General features: G+C 39.7%; 2 protein-coding genes across 3 annotated transcripts in view; one reads left to right on the forward strand and one right to left on the reverse strand.

Annotated features, from left to right (window-relative positions):
- Positions 1-852, reverse strand: part of LOC135476824 (macoilin-like) — a 28,054-nt gene extending 27,202 nt beyond the window's left edge. For both annotated transcript variants that reach the window (XM_064756968.1, XM_064756959.1), the window contains exon 1: positions 670-852. In XM_064756968.1, coding sequence (XP_064613038.1) covers positions 670-752 — 83 coding nt within the window. In that variant the 5' untranslated portion in view covers positions 753-852. The remainder of the gene's footprint in view (positions 1-669) is intronic.
- Positions 853-980: 128 nt separating this feature from the next.
- On the forward strand, positions 981-17,344 carry LOC135475808 (T-complex protein 1 subunit theta-like). The gene is given in 18 exon segments (XM_064755752.1): positions 981-1,052; positions 2,868-2,958; positions 3,736-3,815; positions 4,202-4,333; positions 4,526-4,595; positions 5,997-6,125; positions 6,850-6,911; positions 8,070-8,207; positions 8,668-8,739; positions 9,173-9,346; positions 10,139-10,226; positions 10,811-10,926; positions 11,296-11,367; positions 12,440-12,532; positions 15,423-15,494; positions 15,898-16,014; positions 17,124-17,144; positions 17,146-17,344. Coding segments are annotated over 18 exon segments (1,632 nt in total). The 5' UTR covers positions 981-992; the 3' UTR covers positions 17,191-17,344.
- The last annotated feature ends 2,369 nt before the right edge of the window (positions 17,345-19,713 follow it).

The following is a 19,713-nucleotide window of genomic DNA, read 5'->3' on the forward strand; positions in this document are numbered from 1 at the left end:
AAAAAGGCTGATGTCTGAATGCGAAAGTGACTTATATATACTGCCTTCTACTGGTCATCTACTACACATCCATCCAGCACACCTTATGAGACTGAGTTGACTTAATGTTACAAAGAACGATCCCTCACTCTTCTATATCATTAATAAACCTTGTGCACTCCATAAATCTGCAAAAGACTACAAAATGTCGTATACAGTAGGAGAGCGTGCCAGTCATTGACAACAGAAGGTGTGCATCCAACATGTGATTATGTTGCACATGTATGTGTTCTGATTCTACAATATTACATGTATGCAGATAATACTGTACCTATTAGCTAAGATGAAGGATATCTAGTCGGCACCAAATTCCATTCTGATCTTCTTAATGAGGATTTCAACGTGAGAACTACCTGGCTTATAATATAAGTGATAATCAAAACAGAAAACAAATTTCATTTTTTGAACTGCTGGATTACCCTCCAAAAACCTAATTTCTGTATCTTGTTCCAGTTTAACAGATTATCAAATTCAGCCACAACAAGTACACCTGATGTATATGACAGGCTAACTAATGCCTTAATTATGGTACACCTGATACGATTGTCGCAACCCTTTGCAATCGAAAACAACCATTATGACAGGAAGTCGGTTCCCTCAGAAAACTGCCATATTGAAAATGTAGCTTACCTCCCATAGATACCCTCCGTTATTTTGCTTCGTTTTAGTGGCCGTCGCAATTTACCACATTCCGCATTACGCGGCCTCTTCATATTACCAACACACTCAGCAACTCGTTTCGATCAAAAACTTGTCGAATAATGACAAAATACTGTTGACAGATGCCTTCTGTTTTCAAGGAATATTGTTCATGTGTTGAGAGCCAGACATGCGCACTAATCAATGTCGGCGCTTCGATTGACGTATTGACGGGATCCCCCGAAACATTTCTCGCGTCCTTCCGTTACATTTCCGGTTACAGTGTCTTCTGGGAAAATTTTTCAATCGGCAACATGGCGCTGCACGTTCCTACACCGCCTGGCTTCGCTCAAATGCTAAAACAGGGCGCAAGGGTGAGATTTATTGTCATTCGATTTTACATATTGCTACTCTGATAATCTAAGTAATGTATTCTGACTCCCGTATTCTTCTAATGCTGGCTGTGTTCCAGCAGTAACTCACTGTTTCTGAGCGCTGCTAATGTCAGTCGGCCATGTGGGTCTGAAACCACGTGATCACGCATTTGTAATGGTCCCGGCATGAGTTACTAGAATCTTCCACAGCATAAATAACACACTCAGTAATGAGGATTCCACTTGGTTGAGACAACACAATGTTTTGACATATGATTAGCACACAAGATGGTGTCAGATGTTTTGAAGCACAACAGTCAATTTAAAGCTACAAGAATAGTTGTTCGGTTTGTTTTGATGGAAGAAATACTATTTATTCATGTAGACCCTATCTTCAGGCCCTTGAATCAAATTAGTAGATCACCTGTTTATGACACCCCTATATATATCCTGTTCAGAACCTCCATGGCCGAGATGGCCAGCGTGGAGCAATGATCCAGAAGCCTCTCGCTGTGAGCTCAAGGCTAGCTCACGCTTTCCCTCTCCGGCCATTTGTGGGAAAGTCTTCCAGCAACCAGCAGATGATTGCAGATTTCCCACAGGCTCTGCTTCTACTGATACTATTCTGTAAGATGTACATTCTGGAAGGTAGAGACATCTCTTTTAGTAGCAGATGGCGTGAGGGAAAAAAATTGTCCCTCTGAGGTTATAGGAAAACACCATTGTTTGAATCGCTCTCAGCAATATTATATTTGTGGGTTTTTGTAATTTTCAGCTTTCGTGATAGTCTGAGTATTTTTATGGAGATTACGTGACGTCTCTTTGTACAATTAGGCCTTACTGGTCACTGTCGCAGAGGCTAACATAGGCATTTTTCCCTATACATTAACACGATGAGGCCATTTTGTTTTCACCCACACTAAAGTTGCACATGATCGTTAACACTTTTGCCATTTATACATGTATGTCCACATGCTATGATATATTTTACCCGCGAAAGACACATTTCGGCCTTTATGCTTGGGTAGTAGACCACTTCTCTTGCAGGTCACAACAGTGACTATTACCATTTTCTTCATGCTACTTTCTTTTACTCTCTGTGATTTCTGCTGTTGATGCTTCACTGACATTTTCACAGGCAGTCCCTCCCAGCCCCGCCCCGCCCCGCCCCCACCCCCACCTCGCCCAAAGAAAGAAACAAGGCCATAGAATGTGTACAATGAGATGTGTTAAGTATAATGTAGAATACATATGAACAGTGAGTGGTAAGCAAGCTGTTGTTGATTAACATAGTTGCTCCCATTTAGTTGTCTTGTCTTAAGAAAAGACACATATTGGAGAGGACTCCATCTGTGATAGTGTTGATATAAGTACACTCAGGATTTGAATATTGCAGCCCATAATAGTAATTTAGTGTTTGCCAAGAGAAATTACGTAGTGTGGGTGACCCTAACTGTACCTGTTCTTGTACAGGTATACATACATGAAGAGTTCACAGTAAATGAACCGTACATCTGTCAGCAACCTGAGCATGGGTGTGGGTTTCCCCCGGGCTCTGCCCAGTTTCCTCCCACCATAATGCCAGCTTCCGTCGTATATGTGAAATATTCTTGAGTACAGCATGAGACACCAGTTAAATAAATAAGCACAGTAAATGGAGATATTGTCCTGTAGGAGAGATTATTCACATGTTTACCATACATCCTGTGTGGTGCGGATGAGTGTGATATATTTTACATGTAGGTGTCACTTTGAAGCAAGATGCAATATGAGGATGCTGGTCAAGTTTCTCATCTGAGTGTATTTATGTTGCAGCATTACTCCGGTTTAGAAGAAGCTGTGTACAAAAACATAGAAGCATGCAAAGAGCTCGCCAAAACAACCAGATCTGCGCTTGGCCCTCACGGTAAGATTAAATAAGAACATAAGAACAAAGAGAAAAGCAGTTGATGAGCCTTTTTTTTTCCTTTAGTGAAGGTTTGAACGAAAACATACCTCTCAGAACCTTACATTGGCTCGTACATGTGTTAAGTAGGCCATGGGTCAAGATGTTTGGGTCATTCAGTCGTTTTACAGAGCTCCAAATGAAAATGATGGCCTCCAATTGAGCCCGGGTCAATGTAGTCACAATATCTGCTCTTAAGTTCTAGTCAGAAAATTCAGACTAAGGTCGTCACACAGGTGACTTTGAATCATGTAGGTATTCATGATTTTTTCAAACCATATATAGTTGTCTTGGTGTACTTCATCCAAGTCCATGTACTTTGCAAGTACTCTGACTGGAATCTTAATACAATTCAAGTATTTAGCTCGTATTCGATGACCTGAATTTTTGTTAGGGTGAGCTTTAAATGTCTAACATTTTGATTGCTGCTTAAGAAGTGGCTGCAGTTGTGCACCTGGTCAAGTTGTACTATGCTTACCCATACACCCGGCAACCGGCCATGGCAGTATCAAGAGACAGTGACAGTGAAAAGAAAAAGTTAGCATTTAATGGTTAAATGTTGCTGATTGTAAAATCGAGAAATGAAGAAGGATGTTTGTATGTAACAGTACAAAGCCTTGAAACTATTTTGCTGAAAGTTGCATCCCCTTCAGTTTTCAACCTCACATTTCTGCGAAAAAAACCTTTTTAGGGTAAGGCTAGATGCATTGTTTGATAAGAGTTTTATTTTGCTTTCAGGGCAGAACAAAATGGTAATCAATCATCTGGAAAAACTGTTTGTTACAAACGATGCTGCAACAATTATCCGGGAACTTGAGGTAAATAAAAAATCTCTGATAAAGCAACACGGCATTTAAGCGCATGTATATAGGTAATCGAATAGCAGTTGCAAGACCCTTCTGTAAATAACATTCCCACCATAATTGTGACCACCATCGTTTTAATGGAATATTCTTCAGTACAGAGTAAAACACTACAATCCAATAAACAAATAACATTCAAGCTTAATAGGCATTCCAATGCTTGTTGAAAAATTGAAGGCCGCTTAGAGACTATGCCATTAAACAACGAAGAAAGAAGTAAATGAAGATTTTTGCGGTGCTGTTGATCAAGGGACGACAACAAATCTCACCGGACCATCTGCAGATCGAGTGGACACCACAGGCTAGATGGTTATCATGGAAACTATCTTATTTCCTTGCAGGTTCAGCATCCAGCAGCCAAGATGATTGTCATGGCTTCCCAGCAGCAGGAGCAGGAATGTGGAGATGGGACCAACTTTATTCTGGTGTTCGCTGGTGCACTTTTGGAGAATGCAGAAGAGCTCTTGAGAATGGTGAGATAACTGTGTATGGCAGTATAAATATGGCACTCTTATTGAAAATGATGTGAATATTTAAGCAAATGGTTGGTTCACAACATTACTGTCTTGAATCTTTCTTTTCCAGTAAAAAGATTGTCTTACGTTATGTGTGTATCCATGATGTGAATTTTAAGACTTTCTTCTGATTTGTTTGTTACTATTTAGGGGCTGTCTGTGACGGAAGTAATTGAAGGTTACGAAATCGCATGCAAAAAGGCCGTTGAAATCCTACCAGGTATAGTGGTGTTTTAGCTGCACATCATGTGCAAAGACCTTTTTGCTTTGTGGCATGTTCTAATAAACGGTGTCCTCCGTGACTCAGTTGGTTAGCGTGCTAGCGCATTTTGATAACCCATGAGCCTCTCGCCAATCCGTTCAAAGTGAGTTCAAGTCCAGCTCTTGCTGGCTTCCTCTCCAGCCATACGTGGGAAGGTCTGCCACAACCAGCAGATGGTCGTGGGTTTCCCCCAGGTTCTGGCTGGTTTCCTCCCACTACAATGCTGGCTGCCATTGTATGAGTGAAATGTTCTTGAGTACGGCGTAAAACACCAATCAGATAAATAAATACGTATAAATGAACTGATGACCCATCAGATGACTTGAAGGATGTCATTTGTTCAACTCTACCTCTAGTCTGATGTATATACAGGGATGAATATTTTCAACTGTCAGCTGATTTAACCTGATAACAAGGAAAATCATAATTTTTAAGGTATCTAATCTTTGACCAAAATGGCCAAAACTAAACATTTTACTGATGATGTTCAGCTGGTAGTAGAATTTCAGAAAAGATTCTCTTCCCAGTTTACATGGAAATTAACAAGAAATGGGAATGTTTTAGTATAAAATATCCTGAAAATTGCGTCTTTCTTGCAGTTGAATTTGGGATCAGTGTGTGCATGTAAATGTAAGGTTTCTTCCTGGACCTGCAAAGTTCTCTCAAGCTGTAAACCTGAACTGAGACAGCCATTATTTATATATGAACCCCAGACGAGCAAAATAAATAGATGTGCAGTGCTGCAGATAATTTTTCGTCAGAAGGTGTATGGTACTTTCGACTTTTGACATTAGAAGACAAGAGTTTATTAGTTTGTGCTTTAATTATTGGCAGTATATAGTATAAATCTGAAGTGTTTGTTGGGAATTTAAATAGATATTTGGGAGCGATATTAGGATGATTTTGTGCAGTGTAGAAGCAGAACTTACAGCACAGGAACCCAAAAAAACATTTGTAACCCTTTGCTACATCCTCTTCATGGCAAACACTCCAGAATGTCACAAAGACAAACATTGCAGTAGGCATTCTCCATGGCTGTGGGTGGTTGCACATGAGCTTTTGCTGTAACCTAGAGTGTTTGAAAACAAGCACGTGGAGAATGTCGAGCATATGGTTGGCTGTGGAGATTTACTTCTGATTTTGACTCAAATCTTCAGGCGTATACAGTACGTTCTGTTTTAATTTTAGAAGAGTATCATCTAATTTTTTATGTTTATTTATGCCTGTACACCCCTTATCTGTAGCACTGGATGGATATATTTATTATTGATTAGTATAATTATGACATTTAATAAAGAGTCTCGTGTGTTTGGTCCACAACAGGTAGTTTTTTTTAATGGGACTCCCTTCTGTTTTCAGATTTGGTGGTGGACAAGGTGACGAATATGACCGACAAGAATCAAATCCTGAAAGCTGTGAGGACGTCTGTCATGAGCAAGCAGTATGGTCATGAAGATTTCCTGGCACAATTAATCACAGAGGCCTGCAGTGAGTATTCTTCAGTGTTGGCAGTTACCACAATATGGCTGCAGTATTGCCGAAGATGCTTCAAGCCATAATGATTGGTTCCTTGTTGACTTCAATATGGTGATTCAGTAGTTAATAGCATTTGCCTCAGAAACTGGGAACTTGACTCATACCTAGGAATTGAAAGGAAAATACAACCTTTGTTACAACCACACAAGCCTAAAAGAAAAAAGGGGAAACAAATCTTGTAAAACTTGCAACATCACAGGATGTTTTCATTTTGAGGCATCCATTTTTATCCTCAAATGTCATGTGAGGGAATGTTATGGTTTAGGATGAACTTGTAGAGATAGCACTCTTCAAGGAGAAGGAAACATAAAAATGATGCCAAAATCAGATGGAAAAGTGTGAAATTTAATCTAAATTATGATAATATTTATGAATATATTAAAATTATAAATATGATTCATAATTCAGATTGAAAACATTTGTTAGCTGAAAAGACCGATTTTGGTGGAAATATGTTCATTAAACATGTATTTTATCCTTATTTCTGACATTGGTACCAAATATCCACCTTACAAAAATTATGTTCCAGTGACTTTTTCTCTTTAAAGGAAAATTGAAGTTCACATTTAAAACTAATTTCGCACTTTTTCATCTGAGCTTTATATAATTTTTATATTTTCCTCGCCTTTAAATTTACTCTAAACCAGATTTTTACAATGGTCTACTCTTGTTTTAGTTTCGGTTTATCCCGAAAAGACCAATTTCAGTGTGGACAACATTAGAGTCATAAAGATAATGGTGAGTACTGAATTGTATGATAAACAAATTTTTCACTTTTGCCAGTATGAAAGTAGACTGTAATGTTGAAATTTCTCATTTGGGCAGATTTTAAGGTTTATGTTTCCATTCAAATTCATGAAATTATTTAGTCTTGTTTAGTCTGTCAGTCTTGTTTTTATGTTGGGTCATACAGCAGAAGATTAAACCATTGCCTGGGTGTTATCATCTTTGGCACTAGACTTGAGGGAATAGGTGAGGTAATGCTTGGCTCAATGTCAGTAAGCTGTGACGAGAGTGACTAGCACCTTTGGCATAGTGTTTCAGTTAGGCAGCGCTTAATATGTGTTGTCATGGCTTCCTACCTGCTTTATGCAGACTTCTCCCTGAAGTCACCACAAGCAAAACAACAAAGTCAAATTTTCTTTAAAGAAAAGACCTCCAAATTCGAAGTTAAACATCATTTAATAGACCACTTTAAACTATGCATAAATATCCTTCCATGTATTTATTTTAGGTTTTTGTGAAGAGAGTTAAAGGTTTTCAAACCTTTGAATTCTAAGGTGGGCTTTATGGACCATACTATCAGAATTTTTTTAACCCTTGACATCACACAAAGTTTTTCCATCTCTAATCACGACACTGAATGTTGGAATAAATCTTTTTACAAAGAGTAAAAGATTATTGAAATAATGTTCTCAAATATTCATTCCTCCTCAAATATTCCTTCCTTCTGGTCAACACCAGGAAAAAAAGATGATGTAATTTCAGGGTTCCTAGATACTGTCAATATGGCTCATAAAGCCCTCCATAGAGTTTAAATATCTGAATGCCTTTTAGCACTTTTAAAAATATCTAAAAAAAAAAAACTAAAAGAATTTTTACACATAGTTTCCTGTTGTCTGTATGATAAACCTTATTTCATATTTTAGCTTTCTTTTACTTTAATTCTTTAAATTTCTGATCCTTAACTTGTGTTATTAGAGTTCAGATTGTACTATTAGTTGGCTGTTTTGCGTCCGATGTTTTGTTCAACACATGGTCAGGATGGGCAACTAACCTGAGAGCACGGATGTGCCAGAAGTCAAATAAGTACAATAATCAGTGGCATAAGGGTACAAATCTGGGCCTTAAGCAGTGAAATGAATTTACTGCATGAAACTGACTGACACTTTGCAGGGAGCTGGAGTCCTCCAGTCAGATGTTGTCCATGGGATGGTGTTCAAACGGCAAGTGGAGGGTGAAATCAACAAAGTGGACAAGTGTAAAATTGCTGTCTATTCCTGCCCTTTAGACAGCATGCAGACAGAAACTAAGGTAGGGGTGAATGAAACGTTTGTTACTGGTTGTACTATGATCCGGGCTGTGGGAAGGTCTGCCAGCAACCTGCGGATGGTTGTGAGTTTCCACCAGGCTCTGCTCGATTTCCTCCTACCATAATGCTGGCCGTCGTTGTAGAAGTGAAATGTTTTTGAGTATGGCGTAAAACACTAATGAAATAAATAAATATGATCCAGGCCTTCAAATTTGAGGAGCTCTATCACAATCTCACATCTAATGCACACCTGCGACAAAGTCTAGGTGTGATAAGACACAATCAATAACTTGCGGAGAATGAATTTTGGTGTGCTGATCATAATATTGGCTTTCTGCGAGAGGTGTTACAAACATACACCAGTTTTCTGTCCCAGTGATTTAATTTCCTGTTTTATTGTGTTAAAATGACTAAGTAATCTAATTTGTGATCAATTTTCTTCATCTCTGTACCTTCCCACAGGGTACAGTGCTTATCAAGAATGCTGAGGAATTGAAATCATTCAGTAAAGGGGAGGAAACCATGATGGAAGAGGTGAGTTGGTTGTCTCCCTTGGTTATTCTCTTTGATCCACTAGCACTAAGTAAGTTGTCTCCGGTTGTTTGTAAATCACAAGCAGGAAGTGGACCTGACTGGCTCAGATGGTCAAAGTGATGACTGGCTGCGACCATAAGGTTGCGTGTTCAAATCCAGTTCTGGCTGTCTCATCTGCATCTTTGAGTCGAGAGGTTTGTGGTTGCTATGGGCACTGCACTTTCCTCCATCCATAACCTAAACATTATACTGTAAGTGAAACCTGCTTGAGCACAGGGTTTATAACCAGTTAAAAACATAGATAGATTAGTGGGGTTGTTAGGTAGGGTATGTCACACTTCTGAAATATTTTTGAGAATGATGTAAAGCACCAATCAAACTAAAAAAAAAAACATCTCAGTAAGTTTTTGCTCAGTCTGTCCTGGTTTTACAGCAAATCAAATCGATTGCCGATGCAGGATGTACACTGATTGTCTCTGGAGGAAAAGTGGGAGAGTTGGCTCAGCATTACTGTAACAAATACAAGATCATGGTGGTACGGCTGTTGTCAAAGTGGGATCTGAGGAGACTGTGTCGGGCTGTTCAGGCCACAGCCCTCCCCCGTGTGGTGAGTACATCAAGACATTACGTTGCCATTGTAGTTGTGTGCATGTAGCGATACAATTGCTTTGTGAAACAGGTGAACAGGCTTAAACATGAAATGATTAATAGATATGTCTTGACGTTAAAGTCAAATGTTATTGTCAAAGAATTCGTAATTCACATCAATTACAAGGTTTTACATGTTTTATTTTGATCATGCATTAGGTGATCTTAAGTTAGAAAAAAAAAAATACATACCAGCAGGCTGTGTTACAGTTGATAGAGAAGGGCATGATCCCACAGAATTTGGGAAAGGCCCAGTGGGCTCAGAGTTGGGAAAATTTTTGACATATTTCATGCAAAACTGCACATTTTTGGAAGTAATGTACCAGGGAGTCATTGTTTTTATGTGCACTTGCAGGTTATAAGTGACAATATAGACCTGCCTTAAATAAAATCATGTGAATGCCTATGTGAGTTAACCAAAAGCAAACACACAAACCTTCATTTCTCATAGTATACCTTAACCCCACCGTTCAAACAATAATAGACAGGTGTCCATGTGTGTCTGAAAAGGGTATATTTTGGGAAATCCATCCCCAACTGAGACGTTTGTAGTGGCGAATTGGGAAACAGACCATTAGGAATGGAATCAGATAGCAGCACCTAGAGCAAAGCTACGTTATGGCCTACAAACACACGCCAAATAACACATGGTTCCTAAGCCCCTTTGACTAAAGGATTTGCATGTTACTTGTTGGCAGTGTATGCAGCGTAAAACTCGTCTATGGGTTTTTGTTTTTTTTTTTTTTTTCAGACTGCCCCAACCAATGAGGAGGCTGGTTACTGCGACCATGTTTATGTAGATGAGATAGGAGACACGCCAGTTGTGGTCTTCAAACAAGGTAAATTCCCAAAGATAATGGTTCAGCATGAAGGGGATAGTGCAACGACTGGTTGACCCGTATCAGTAGTATGATGGCTCGGGCGGGGCGGCTTACTTGCCTTCGGGAAGTTGTCTCAGTGAAGCAGCTCTAAATAGAAGAGCGGTGGAAATCCGTCCTTCAACAAGGAGGCACATTACACGTACATGCACCCTAAGGATTCCTTCGTTGTCATATGACTGAAAAATTGTTGAGTACGACGTTAAACCCCAAGCACTCACTCACCCCCCTAATATAATGTATAATCTATCATAGCATTTTAGTGTTAGATGAAACAAAAAACTTTGAAGAAAAGGATACTTTTTTAAAAAATCTGTTTATTTATTTAATTGTTGTTTCAAGCCATGCTCTAGAGTTTTTCATTTGTACGAAGGTGGTGAGATGACTGGGTGGAGAAAACCAGGGGGTAAAACCACCAACTATTGGCAAGACAAATTTTTATGTGTAAAAACAAAGAGAGAAATACACATGCTCTAGGCTCTAACAAGAATGATGCACGAAATTTTAATATATTCATGGAAGTTCTGCTATTTGACCTCTGACAGATAAAAAGGAAAGTGCTATTGCGACGATAGTTGTGAGGGGCTCAACAGACAACATCATGGATGACATTGAGAGAGCCATCGATGACGGCGTCAACACCTTTAAGTGTCTCACTAAGGTAGGTGGATGTGGTAGTGGCGCCATTCTTCCATGTAACTAGGATAACTGTGTCTGTGCAAAGTCATGATCAAGCTGTTCTGAGATGTGCTTAATGTGGTCTGCTAGCCAACAAAATCAAGCAACCATTAGAGTAATGGGGGTTGCAATAATGTGATGTCCATTAGTCCTGGACAGGTAGTTTTCCTCAGTGACCATTGAAAACAGAAAGTTACCTTTCACATGTGTTTTAGCACGTTATTTGTGAAAGAGTTCTGAATTCACAGACCAAATTTTATCTGCAGTTTCATATTTGTTAGAAAAAAGGATGGTAAAGTGTTTAACCACTGAAAGGACGTATGTTATTTTGGGTGTGTTGATTATGTTACAGGACCCCAGACTGGTTCCTGGGGCAGGAGCCACTGAAATTGAGGTGGCCAAACAAGTGACATCTTACGGAGAGGTCAGTAATGTTGTGCTGTGCCGTTCTGTCATGTTGTGCTGTGCTGTTCTGTTGTGCTGTGCAGGTCTGTCAGGCTGTGCCATTCTGTCGTGCTGTACAGTTCTGTTGTGTAGTGCTGTACCATTCTGTCACAAACATTGTGATTAGCGCTAATTAGATGGCAGAGTGTCTCAAACATCCATCTTGTTATTCTAATTCAGAGTTCAAGGTCGTCGTTGTACAAGTGAAATATTCTTGAGTGGTGTGTAAGCCATCAATTGAATTTAAGAAATTAATCTCTAAGGGTCTCTGTTTTTCCAACTTTTGTGTTCAGCTTTAGAGGAAAGTTTGCACACACTGACAAGACCTCGTATTACTGTGACCATATATCTGGTGTCTTCTGTTTAGTATTGTAACTAGGCAGAACAACAACATACACTGAATGAACCGCTTCAGTGGCCTAATGATTCGAGTGTCTACCTCAAACTCAGGAGACCTTTGATCAAACCTGGGTCGGTTCATACCAAAGACTTCAAAATGGTACTTGTTGCTACCTCTCTTGGCTCTCAGCACTGAGAGTTTAGAGCAAAGAAAGATGACTGAATGGCTTGGTGTCAGTGTAATGTGACTAGATGGGGTGTCATTTCGGGTGTCTTCAGCATGATACTTCATTGGTGGCAGTACTTTGTGCCAGAAGAATACAGTAAATACAGAAGATACTGTAAATGTACACCCACCAAATAACTCCTTGTTGTCATATGACTGAAAGGCTGTTCAGTATGGCATAAAAACCCAAGCATACATGCATAGGATACAAGTACATTGACATTGGGAAGGACCTGGTCTGAAACTCTGCCATGACAACATTAGAACTGTTTTAGTAATATGAATAACTGGAAAATTTGCCATCGTGACTGGCACTAAATTAAAAATTATTTCTAGACTTCCAGCTGTGTTATGTGATAATCAGTCGGTTCCTCTTTTAAAAAAAAAAATGGCTCTAAAAACTTTGAATTTATGCTTAAGATTTTGTACAGTTTTCACTTGCTACTTGATATAGCAGACATTAATGAGAAGTATTTTTGTTTTGCAGAGTGTACCAGGCCTAGAACAGTACGCCATTACAAAATTTGCTGAGTCATTGGAAGCCATTCCACGAGCAATAGCAGAGAACACGGGAGCTAGGGTGAGACATTTTGATTGTTAGCTCATCTGGAGGGTGTCGGTGGTTAAAACCTTCCTTTTTTAGCTCCTGTATGATGGCTTTCATGCATGGATTGAAGTTTTGAAGCTTTGTTTTTTAGCTCCCTTGTCTAAGTTATGATACATGTATGTAAATGTATTGACTCAGATGTAAGTGTAAACCCTTGTTTTTTTTTTTTTGTTTTTTGTTTTTTTTTTTTTAGCTCCCTGGTCTAAGGTCCATATGGTTTGTAAATGTAAACTTGTATGGAAGGTTAACCATTTTTTATAGCTCCTTATAATGGGCACTCATACATGGATGGAAGAAATTATGTTTTGTTTTCATACATAGACAACCCTCAATGAAATTGGGAATGGAGTGTAGGAATCACCCTGTCTGTCTGTAGACATGAAAATGCCTACGCATGTCCTCCCAAACTACGTGCCTGTTTTGATGTAACTTACCACACATCTTGCCTGTCATCTGAACTAGTGCATACTTAAGTTTAATGGCAATCAAGGTATTATTTTCATAATTACCCCCATTTAATGGTGCTTTTCCATGGATTTTGTCCATGCCAGTCTTCCTGAAGTACTGAATCTATTTCCATGAAACTCAGCATACAACCACATGTATCTAAACTTGTGTATGCGCAAGTTCAATTACAATCACTTATTTTCTTAATTACTCCCATTCAGATACTTTGTGCTATAATGGATTTTCATGTACACAGATTTTGTCCACACAACTTCTGCTAAAGTTTTGCACCAATTTCCCTAAAACCACTAAAGCATTTTTTTGAGTGGAATTTATGCAAATTATGAATTATTATGAAAATGATTCTAAAATGATTTATTTGTGTGAATAAAGATGCCAGCTTCATAAAACTGTGCAAATTAGCTGTCTTACAACCCCTGCAGTAGCTCTATCAGAATGTTTCAAAATATTGCGTGTATCTAAACAAAATATCTGAACATTTATATGGTTAATATTGATGACAGTGTGATTATTACTTTTGTTTTCATATTTAACCTTCCCCCCCCCCCCCCCCCCCCCCACCTCATTCAGATACATGTGTAATGATGTTTTTCATGCGTACAGTTTAATGGTTAAGCTGAAGAAACATTTCAGTACTGCGATGCACTCAAAGTTGTATATTTCACACGGATAATATCTGCGAATCGGTGTAATATTCGTGTATGATGATGCCATTCCACTTCATTTTGGTTTAGAGGTCAGTATATGAGCGTATCACATGACTTGAACATCATGCAGTTTAACAAACTGTTCAGTCAGGCCAGCTATTTGTGTATCCCTGTCAACTTTGACTGAAGAGGATGTCGTCATAGGTATCGGGATGAACATCAGCCCACGTCAGTCCACCCATTACCAATACATGTATATCTAGAAAATTAATTTATTTATCTCAATAAAATTTGGGAGACTTGTTTATCCTCACTCCACTAAGAAACTCGCTGAAAATAATCATCGCCAGACAATATTTTGCTAAACTTGCACCTATCTTTCTGTCAGATTTGATAGTAGGCTACTTTTGCATTGTATGTTCACTTCAAAACTGCTGTTGCAACAATGCGGCTGAAAATATAGCCGTTGAAAGCAACTTATTTAAATAAGACTTCACTTGTGGATTCACTAGTGGCTGTCTCATTTGAAGAGTTCATTTAGTTCAGATGATCATGTACCTACTTCACATGCCGGAGCTCATATTGGGTTTATTAAAGCGATGTCGAAAAATTGTGCTGTTATTTTAACCGTCATCTACATAAAGTTGAGATTTCCAGATGTCTTCTGACATGTATCTGACTTAAAATGAACATTCGAATGTTCGGTTTTATCTGGGGTTTCCCCTTCGAACATAAGCCCACACAAGTCACTGTATTTAGAAAGCCTAATTTTTTTTAGACAGTTACCTCCCTTGTTTAGCGACCTTGAAAGGTCAGACATGGTGTGTTGTTGTAATTATGCAGTCTACCATGTAACTTCAGTTCTTCTGTACAGATCGTTGTGAATTTTATACGAATGCATTAAAAAAAGGTTATCGATAGTAAGGAAGATCGCATTTGGATTACTAATCTTATAATTCACTTTCAATCTCGTACTGTTTACATGTGCGATCCACAAGTAAATGTTGCATTGTGGGAATCTTTGGACTGCCTCATTTACATTTTATCTCGTCGGGGGAGACCGCTTACACCAGTGACAGATTTCCCCTGGTAATTCTCTTAATTGACATTTTTCAGAAAATATAGGCCCAAGAGGTTTAGTTAGGAGCCAGGTGCAACTCATTTTTTTTTGTATTTAGCTGAACCAAATCAACAATTCTGAATTTTTTTTTTTGTACGGCACATCTTTTTAAAGATTATAGCTCCGACAACCAAATGCCAGGAATTTCCCATACCTGATGAAATTGTTGTCACTCCCACTTTATGCCTTGATATGGTGTTGATCAGGTCTTTATGCTGTTGATCAGATCTTCGTGGTGTTGATTGAGTCTTCATGGTGTTGGCTAGGTCTTCATGGTGTTGATCAGATCTTCATGGTGTTGGTTAGGTCTTCATGGTGTTGATCAGGTCTTCATGGTGTTGGTTAGGTCTTCATGGTGTTGATCAGATCTTCATGGTGTTGATTAGGTCTTCATGGTGTTGATCAGATCTTCATGGTGTTGATTAAGTCTTCATGGTGTTGATCAGATCTTCATGGTGTTTTCAAATCTTGCAAGTCAAATCCAGGCATTGAGGTTTGAAAGCGTGGAGTATTTTTCTGTAGCATTGTACTTCTGTACCATTGTACTTCTGTAGCATTGTAGCATTGTAAAATCAGATGCCTCTATATCCATGTGTAGTCAAAACTGCTGGTTTGATTTTCACCACAGGGAACTGAAGTTCTGTCCAAACTGTATGCCAGTCACCAAGAAGGCAAGAAAACCGTAGGAGTTGATGTTGATGTAAGTTGGTGACAAGAAAAAACTAAAACACAAGAAGCTGACTTAAATCAAATTGTTTTGTTGGTTTTGAAAGTTTGCAGTGTTGTGCAAAATAAGTTGTGCGATGTTGTGCAAAATAAAGTCTGCAGTGTTGTGCAAAATATAAGTGTACAATATTGTGCAAAATAAGGTGTGCAGTGTTGTGCAAAATATAAGTGTGCAATATGGTGCCAAATATAAGTACAATATTGTGCAAAATAAGGTGTGCAGTATTGTGCAAAATATAAGTGTTCAGTTTTGTGCAAAATGACTTTTAAATGGGACATACAAATTCTTTAATAACTTATGAATTGATCATTATTCATTTTTTGGGGCATATACATGTATATAAATGTATATAATGTGGGACATTGTTTGTTAACAGGAGGTAGGAAGTGTGTGCGACACCACTGCTCAAGGTTTGGTGGATCTATACTTGACCAAGTACTGGGGGATGAAGTTCTCCATGACAGCTGCATGTACTGTTCTCAAGGTTGACCAGGTAAGCTCAGGACTTCAAACAAAGGCCCATGAGGTGACCGGGGTCATCAGTGGCTTAAATACCTTAAGACAGCACTTTAGACAACCAGGCTCTTGGTCACTGAAGTGTGATCAAATCGAATACAAATGTACATGTGGTTGCAGATTTTTTCGTAGCTGCATGTTGTTAGGTTTGTCATGTAGCTGGCTTACTGCAATGGTGTCTGCTCTGCCCTGACTGGTTTCTTTTTTCATGAACTTTGCAACTGACACGTAGTAAAATTTTGCCCATGGTGTAGCTATACCTTGAAAATCTTGTCCTGTTTACTGCAAACAAGCAAGTGCAAACAGAAAGTAAAAACAGAAAATGAAACGTATAGTTTGGTAAAAACTGAGTTTTAAATCAGTTCCATTTTCTGTTGATATAAGCCAATTATTTTTATTTTCAACAGCTCTTTATTCTTGTCCATCCTTAAATGTTGTAAAAAGTAGTTTTACAAGCTAGTTTGTAAAGAATGAAAAATATTGAAAACCGTATACATGTACACAGGAAGCTGGTGCTGAAATACATTTGTACACATGTTTGTTTCATATTGAGGGCTCTCGGCAGACAACTGTTCATCAGATAACGGTGTTCAGGTGACTTCCACATAGGCCTAACCTAAATAGTCTTTCCGTCTGCAGCGTACATTGTGCATGTCGTGTTTTGAGATTGTGTTTTCAATTTAAAGATTTGTTTATAAACAGCGTGTCTTGATACTTTCTTTGATTTCATTCATGAGTATATTTAGAGATGTACATGTAGGCCAACTAGTCAGGAGACCTGCACACCTCAGTGTCAGTGACTTGACCCCATGTGGCGAGGATTAACGGCCAGAGCTGCATGTGCCATGCAGGGTAACCAGACAAGCAGGGGTCTAATCACTCTCTTCAGTCATCTTGCTTCCAAGTCAGATCATGCGACGGTAAACAACACTAACTCACATGCGAAACTTTAGGTCATATACCATCAGTGTTGTTTATATACTGTAAAATTTCAAATTAAAACGCACACTTTGGTGAAATTTGGCTGTTCCTGAAGTAATGTTTTCTTTAGAAACAGTTTAAAATTATGGCTCTTTCTCATTGCAGATCATCATGGCCAAGGAAAGTGGGTGGCCCTAAACCCAAAGAAAACAAAGGCTGGGATGAAGACTGATTTTTTTTTCTCTCGGCTGTCCATCGTGCCATAATTATTGTATTCCGTGTCCCACCCTATCGATTGAGTGCTATCTTTATTCAGTGTCGATGCTTAAAAAGAATATACACTGGTTTATTCAAAACCGTCGGTGAGATTTGTGTTTTGTTGTTACTACATGTAGAACTCCCTGCAAGAAGCTGCTGCACTGAATTTTTAAAGTTTTGGATGATATGGTAGGCCAGCAAAAAAATCAAACCTGCAAGTCAATAGCACAATCCATATCCCAAACTTTTCTGCTGGCCCAGCCATAAATGGGTTCTTCCACGAGATTTCAAGCCCGTATTACTTCGCTCGTTCAGGCCAACTCTGATCCCTTAATCTCTTCCATTTTCCCTCCACATTCAAAACCACACTGGAGTCATTAAAATGTTGGGGGCCTCTGTGGCTGAGACGTAGTGCGATAGTGCAGCACATTGAGATAGGAACCTCTCATCTACGCTCGCTGCCATTAAGCGGAGCAGGCTATAGTATAGTAATTTTGTCCATCTGTTCGTCCTTATTCTTGTCTGGGCTATACCTCCATTTGTTTTCCGTGTGTAGTTTTAATTTTTGGTGGATACTTAGACACAAATATAATTGTCAAATTACAATTTCATGAAAAAACCTATCATCAAAAGCCATGAAATACTTTCTTCATGCTCCTCACAATACCATGCTGGTGTTTTATACGTTTTCAGGCATATGTTGTGTTATCCTTTCTTTTGGAGGGTGGTTGAGAGGAGGGGGGGGGGGGGTTGTTGGGTACATATTTCATCATTTTCCTAACAAACATACTATTGAATTTGCAGTACATTTTCATGTATACTTTAAACTTGTAAAGTGCCCCCCCAGTTCCCCAGGTGATGGCTGGGGTCCCTTTTCAGACATTCTGCCCTTTTATCAAAGATCTTTTAGTTTTGAACTTGTTAATGATAACCGCAAGTGGATTTACAGAGAATTCCTACTTTAATAGGTTTAGAATCAGCTTATATGTTCATTTACGGTATTCTGACATCCGAAAGAAAGATAATGATCCAAGTTTTAGAGAAGAAAAACGGATGGTAATCTAGGCTTTTGAAGAAGACCTTCAAACGCTTTATAGTGCTGAATTGATCCGGCTTTCGCTTTGTGCCAGACATCTGAACAAATCGATGCACTGGCCATTCAACATATACAAGGTGACATCGTCAAAGCTCCTGCGGTTCAGCTCTAACATGATGCATGACAGCTAAATTAGAAGATGAAGGCAATTATTGACTTGGGAGACCGCTAATGACGTGTCTGTCATTTCAATGGCCTCAGATCAAGGAGAGCCATAGCGCACCTTGACGAGGGGACGTTACACAGTGGCCTCGGACTGAATGTAACCACGCGTCTATTAAATAAAATGTATTATACAGCATGTAGATAGCACCGACGACAGTTTCACTGTAGGCATTTTTTTGTCAGTTTACCTCCATTTTATTGCTGGTGCCTTCACCGAGAGCCGCAGGCTCAAATCCAGCTCCGTACATCCAAGTACTCGTCGAAAGGAGCAGATGGTTTACTCAGACCGCATGTGTACGTAAACCTGGCAAGTTGCGGTGGGCGTACGTTACCTGGCAAGGAGCGGTGGCGTGTACGTTACCCGGCAAGGTGCGTTGGGGTTTACGTTACCCCCTGCGAGTTGCTGCGGTTTTGTCACCGGTACGTGGTGATTTGCTGCGGTTTGCAAGATACATGTTCCTGGCGAGTGGTGGTGGTTTGCTAGGTACATGTACCTGGCGAGTTGGGGTGGTTGTCAGGTACCTGGCGAGGTGCGGTGTTTGTCAGGTACCTGGCGAGTTGTGGTGATTTGTCCCTCTACCTGGCGAGTTGTGTGGGTTTGTCAGGTACCTGGCGAGTTGTGGTGATCTGTCAGGTACCTGGCGAGTTGTGGTGATTGCTAGGTACATGTACCTGGCGAGTTGTGGTGATTTGTCAGGTACCTGGAGAGTTTGGGTGATTTGTCAGAAACCTAGTGAGTTTTGGTGGTTTGTCAGGTACCTGTATGGAGAGTTGCGGTGGTTTTTCAGGTACCTGGCGAGTTGTGGTGGTTTGTCAGGTACTTGGCGAGTTGTGGTGGTTTGCTAGGTACATGTACCTGGCGAGTTGTGGTGGTTTGCTAGGTACATGTACTTGGCGAGTTGTGGTGATCTGTCAGGTACCTGGCGGGTTGTGATGGTTGGCCAGGTACCTGGCGGGTTGTGATGGTTTGCCAGGTACCTGGCGAGTTGTGGTGATTTGTCCCTCTACCTGGCGAGTTGTGGTGGTTTGTCAGGTACCTGCGAGTTGTGGTGATCTGTCAGGTACCATGGCGAGTTGTGGTGATTGCTAGGTACATGTACCTGGCGGAGTTGTGGTGATTTGTCAGGTACCTGGAGAGTTTGGGTGATTTGTCAGAAACCTAGTGAGTTTTTGGTGGTTAGTCAGGTACCTGTATGGAGAGTTGCGGTGGTTTTTCAGGTACCTGGCGAGTTGTGG

The sequence above is a fragment of the Liolophura sinensis genome, chromosome 1, assembly GCF_032854445.1.
Source record: "Liolophura sinensis isolate JHLJ2023 chromosome 1, CUHK_Ljap_v2, whole genome shotgun sequence".
Lineage (NCBI taxonomy): Eukaryota > Metazoa > Mollusca > Polyplacophora > Chitonida > Chitonidae > Liolophura > Liolophura sinensis.